Source organism: Halyomorpha halys, unplaced genomic scaffold (genome assembly GCF_000696795.3).
Source record: "Halyomorpha halys isolate HHAL.00 unplaced genomic scaffold, Hhal_1.1 Scaffold1234.1, whole genome shotgun sequence".
In the NCBI taxonomy this organism is placed as follows: domain Eukaryota; kingdom Metazoa; phylum Arthropoda; class Insecta; order Hemiptera; family Pentatomidae; genus Halyomorpha; species Halyomorpha halys.
This window is the reverse complement of record NW_027109882.1, coordinates 222,417-228,416: the sequence shown is the minus strand read 5'-3', so window position 1 is coordinate 228,416 and position 6,000 is coordinate 222,417. Positions and strand designations below refer to the sequence as shown.

The following is a 6,000-nucleotide window of genomic DNA, read 5'->3' as shown; positions in this document are numbered from 1 at the left end:
AACCATATTATTTCAAATTATGAAGAAGATGGTCAAGGGTGTGGTCAAAAAAACAAAAAATAGTTGTTAACTAATCCCTGACCATCTTCTTCATAATTCCTAAAATAGTTTCAGAGACACTAATAGTACCTATTCATAAATTAAAATCAATGAAGATCATGATTGTTACAGAGGAGATGTCAGGAACTACAAAATTGATTTGATACTTAGTATTCCAAGAATAGAGACTACAGGAAGCTATGAAGTTAGTGGTAATGTTCTTCTTCTGCCTGTAAGAAGTAGAGGAGACTTTTGGGCACTATTCTGTACGTATTACAAATTATTTAATTGAAATAAAAAGTAATAATCAAGACACTAAAGAAATTGACAGTTGGTACATAGTAGGTAGACCATACTTTAAATAATATAATTAAAATACAAGCACATTACTTCCCAGAGAAGTTTGCCTAACAACTATTATATATATAATTTGTTTAAAAATATAATTACAAGAGATACACCATTAATTCTTAGTGAAAGAAATAAAACTGCAATAACTCATTTGTATGCCTAATTCCAGATGATGTGAAAACCACTAATGGAAAAGGTTCATGAAAATCACTTTAAATAACTCTCTTTTAATCTTTTTCCTGATACTGTATGGCATGGCCACATTAAAAAAAAAAATTGATTTTTTTCATGATTACTGTATATGCTCCATACATAAACTAACATTTAATATGTTTTTATTTAGGAGATGACAAGTGGACATCAATATTGAAACAATTTATTTATCCATTGACTGATTTTAATCCTTAACTCTAGATTCACATGGGCACATGACTTCAGCTGGGTACAGAACTATACTGGAACAAAACAGTCAGTATAAGTAGGAGAGACATACCCTGGTGCAAGTTAAACCTTTCATTCGACATACATTCTTAATTTAAAATTATTTAATTTTTATATTTTCACTATATTGACAGAAGAAACATTAAATCTGAAATATAAACATAATATGGAATATAAAAATAGTACTTTTGCTTAAAATTCCAGCAAATATAACAGGAATAGCAACGATTTTTGGTAAAGAGGTATTAAAAGGAGGAGTTCCCTTCATGAAGACAGAAAGGTTGCTAGTAGACTTCAAACTCGCTAGATCAAGATTTAAAATTAGAGATTTGTTGAATGCAAACAACATCCTAGGTATGTAACTTTTTAATTTTTAAACAATTTTTTTTTATATAACCGTATAAATAGTATAATATTTTTTGTTTTTCCTTGATAAGAATGTTTTGACTCTGTTTTCATCTAGTAGGAAATCCCATGTGTTACAATCCATTGTATGTTATATCCCAGATTTTTTTGGGCTTTAGTGAAATTTGGAAAGCTGTAGTTAGGTTTGTCACACTCTTGAAAAATATAAATATCCACAAATAGACAGTACAAATGGGAGCAGAGATCTCTCATTAGGTACCCTTGAATAAAATAACAGCATGATAAGATGACATAGGATTGCTTCATATATATTTTATATTATCTACTACTACTGCTACTTTATCTGTTTTTATATTTTTTGATTTCTAAAAAATCAGAGTCTTTGTATCTGCATTCTTTTTCCAATAAGCTATAAGTCATTCTTGTGAAATATACACCTAGTTATTAATCACATTTTATTAAACTATTTGGCACAACAAAGCCCTCATTTCCTGGTCAAAGCTGCATAATTAGCCCTATCATTCAATAAAATACCTAAGCACATTGGGACTCTTATCTAAGCTATGTTATCAATCTTTAACAGAGAGAACTTTAATCTGTATGGATTGAAAGTGAGAAGTTTTATAGTTTCGCCAATTATTGTTTTATAACATTTAACCTGATATTATGTTAATATTGAAATTTTATTTGACAGGTGAAGCTATGAACCATTTCCTGAACCAAAATTCAAATGAAATAATAGAAGAAATGAAGCCAGCAGCATCAGCAGCTATAGGGAAACATTTCAAATCAACTATAAATGCAGCTTTTCTTCAAGTTCCAATACCAATTTGGCTCAAAGACACAATCCCTTAGAATATAAAGAATGGTATTTCAGGAGATTATTTATTGTGATGCTTTAATACTTATATGCACAAGTGGTCAATTAAAAATTTTAATTGAGAATTTAATTTGAATTTCGGTAATCATTTTTTATCTTAAGTGCAAATAAGTGTATAAAGTAAGACATTTTATGTCGTTCAAGATGAAAAATCCTAACAAAATGTTTATTTTGATAAGATTTTCCTATTTTGCATTAATATGTGATCCTCAAATTAGGAACTTCATTTTCCTATGTATTATAGTTTTAAGTGTAAGATTAACTTAGGACTAAAAAAAAAGGTGTGTATATGAAGCGCTTTAATGGATGTAATTAAAACTCATCTACAGCACAATAAAGTAGAATCCATCAAGTACAAACTATTAAAATACTAAACCAAAGGACCAACTTGAATAAAACATAGTTGATTACTTACAACGCACTAGTCCTTTCCTTAAATAATCTGAAGTTGAAGTAATTTGCTTGGCCAGTTCAATTTGAAGATATTCGTAACCAATAATATTTATCATGAAATAATTAGAAAAATACAAATGCAATATTTTAGAAAATAATAAAAATAACAGAAGGCATTATCAAGTATTTACAAAATAAATTATTGATGAAAAAATCTTAAAAAATATTATGTCGTAATGTTTTTGAAAGCACAGCAAATATTAAAACTAAATGATGTGAGAATAATATATATTCTCATTTATAAATTGATCTCTTTGTTATTTCTACAAGTTATTCATTCATTATTTGATTGAAGTAGCATATAAAAGACAAGTGAGTTGAAATTTAATCAATTACTTCAAGGAGTAGTTTATTGTTCTGTTTTTTCAACAAAATTTGTGGTTGAAAGAGTTATTATAAAAACTGAAAGTTCTTAGAGATTGATAACGAAATGATAAGATGTAGTAGCACTGTTTCTGTTTTGAATAGAAAATAATTACCTAGAAATAAACATGACAATAAAATTTACAAATTCACAATTTAAAATCTTTGCATCTGAGTTTACTCATCTCAGGACACAGTTTTGTATGATGTATCAATAATTTAAAACAAAAACTTAAACCATACCTGTCAAAAAATAAATAATTTTTATAATTACTATATTTTAAGACCAGCAAATTTTGTAAAAAATGAGATGTTTCCTTCTGGTCACGAATGTGAACTTGCTCTAAGTAACTATTATATGAAGTTCAAGCAATAAAAAAAAAAAAAGACAGAAACTGCTAGTTATAAAATTTTAATAAAATCAATGATTAATTCATTACTATCTTAAACTACTTCCAAATGTAACGTTATTATCTAAATAACAATCAAAGACCACAAGGAAAAACGAGCTCAATTTTTTTCAAAAATGGGTAGCAATGGTTTTTCATAGGTTTTTGGGTTGTATACTGTCCACAACCTATAGTCAAAATAGGAAAAAAATGAGCTTCAAATCTGTGTCGACAAAAATGCAAGAATATGAGTAATTAAGTTTTGTCTGTTTTTGCAAAATGAATACAGTTTTATACAATACACATTCCATTGCAGAGTTAAATTTTATTAATTAATGCTACTTAATTTTTTATTGAAAGAATTAATATATTCTTTTTATTTTTTTCATAAATTGGTATTTTCTTTCACACTTGTCTGTGCAATGAATGAATGGCTAAATGCTTATACTGCAATGATAAATAATAATAATATCCATTTGTTATGTTTAGACTATTATCCTCAAGAGTGAATGTAGTATGTTTTGTTTACTTCAGAGTTCCTTTTTAAAAAAGTTGATAATGTTTTTAATATTACAAAACTGTCCAAGAATTTAAATATTGTTTCAGATAATATATTTTTATTTGTAAATAAAAAAATAATGTGATTAGTGAAATAGGTTACCTAGATTTTAAGTTTAAGCTTTATTATACTTCAATTTTTATAAATATACAAATATTTATAAAGTAATATTTCTTCATTATTTTACCCTATATTAATCATACATTAAAAAAGAATTAAATCTTAATTAACAAAATTCATTAAAGTTGCTTTGAATTCACTCGGAAACGTATTAATGAAAATAAAATGTAAAATCAATTTTATTTATTCAGGCACTGGACACCAATAGTATAATTTTATCCTGTAATGTTGGTATCATTGGACAAATAGTGTGTATAAAAAATCAAAAGTTAGGTATATAAAAAAAATATATAAACCAACACTGTTTGCATTAAAAATAATAAGGATGATTAATTTTTAATGAAAAAATTTTGAGAACTCTTGTTCTTTATGTTCTGGAGTTATAATAAGATGCTTTTAATTAATAGCCTATTAAGAAAAACAATAAATATGTTTAATGTAGATTATAGATATCAGAAAATAAGCCAAAGACAAAAATCAAAATATTATTACTTTTTAAAAATATATATTTCTTTTTAAGAGCTAATATTTCGGTCCAAACATGTGGACAACACTCAGATGGCGACTCCTAACCTGGGAAGTCTATCTCAGAAACATAGTTCCTATGATTGAGGTCTTCTGTCACCTAACAGCCCTAAAGATAGACCATATGTGGATCGAAACGTCAGCTTGTATAATAAAAAAAGATGTAATATTTTTTTTATGGCTCTGACTGATTTCCTTATAATCTACAATCGATAATGACTTAGGTCTTGCCCTGTGGGGCTTAATGTAGGAGTCAGAGTGACCTGCCATTAGGTTCAAATATTTCGCAATTCCTGAACAGTAATCTGTTTGATAAAAATAATTTAATTTAATTATTAAAAGAAATTCTAGAATAATAGATAAAGGCAAAATAGGTATTAAGTCGGTTGTGGCTTGAAAAAAAAGAATATGGTTGAAAAAAAGAATATGCTTGAAGAAAAGAAAATGGATTAAATATTTAATCCACTTAAGTACCTGAAATCCCCTATTCTTTTTTTTCAAGCCAAAAAGATTCACTTATAATTGAAACATACATAAATTAGTTAGTAGTCAATTTATAGGTATAAAAGTTATATATAACAATTTATTTTCTTAATTTATTAATTAAGTAATTATTATTATATTATTTTTTCATAATAAAGTAAACATAATTATTACAAAAATAATAAGAATAAAAAAGATAAAAATAGCTCAATGCATTCAGCATTAGCAGTTGTTTAACTTTTGTCTAACATAATTTAGTTAATTAATTATTAATATTACTAATTTAAGACTTGATTAATATTTCAGCTTCTTTGTTCCATTAATTAATTTTATTTATTATTACTAGGGAAGTTTTCATAACAGTCTGTAGGCAAGGGGGAAGCAAAATTTAAAATTGATAATTTTCACCAGATTAGGCAGATTTTGTAGGTTATTCCCTGAAATTTTCCCTATTCCTGATTGTTTTTTGTAATCTGCCTTACTTAATAGTTTTTAGAAGCAATTTTGGGAAAAAGTAACCAACCTCTTTGGGCGATTCTATACCATGATTTTCGCAGATTGAAGAAGGTTCTCAAATCTCAAAATTACTAAATTTTTGGTTTTTCAAATTATAATTACCTATATTTACAATCAAATTAAAAATAACTATAATTACCTTTTTCAAATTACCTATATTTCAGTTAATATTTTGTACTTTAGCTATATAATATAAATTAAATCATTAGTTTTATCCCTATAAATATTTTCGAAACTGTATAGATTTAGGCTCATAAGCCGTTGCAATCTCCATAACTGCCTAATAATTAAAATTGTTTGAAACAAATATTCCGGTTGTATGTTTTTCGGCACCGACAATTATTGTTGTCATCTGGTCGGACCACGTTGGTTATGCTTGTATTCATTAAATAAATAAATATACAAAATATTGGCAGGGTCATTCAGAGTATTACTCTGGTGCTTGGTGAATACCTTCACAGATAAAAATTATCGGGTAAGTTAAGATATTTCCTTTATTCAAAGCAGGAACTTAT

At 26.6% G+C, this 6,000-nt stretch overlaps 1 protein-coding gene across 1 annotated transcript in view; it reads left to right on the top strand.

Moving 5' to 3' along the window:
• LOC106688920 (protein takeout) overlaps positions 1 to 2,824 on the top strand; it is a 47,862-nt gene extending 45,038 nt beyond the window's left edge. The window contains exons 4-6 of the mRNA XM_014433621.2: positions 172 to 305; positions 1,036 to 1,185; positions 1,892 to 2,824. Coding sequence (XP_014289107.1) covers positions 172 to 305; positions 1,036 to 1,185; positions 1,892 to 2,052 — 445 coding nt within the window. The 3' untranslated portion in view covers positions 2,053 to 2,824. The remainder of the gene's footprint in view (positions 1 to 171; positions 306 to 1,035; positions 1,186 to 1,891) is intronic.
• Positions 2,825 to 6,000: the final 3,176 nt, after the last annotated feature.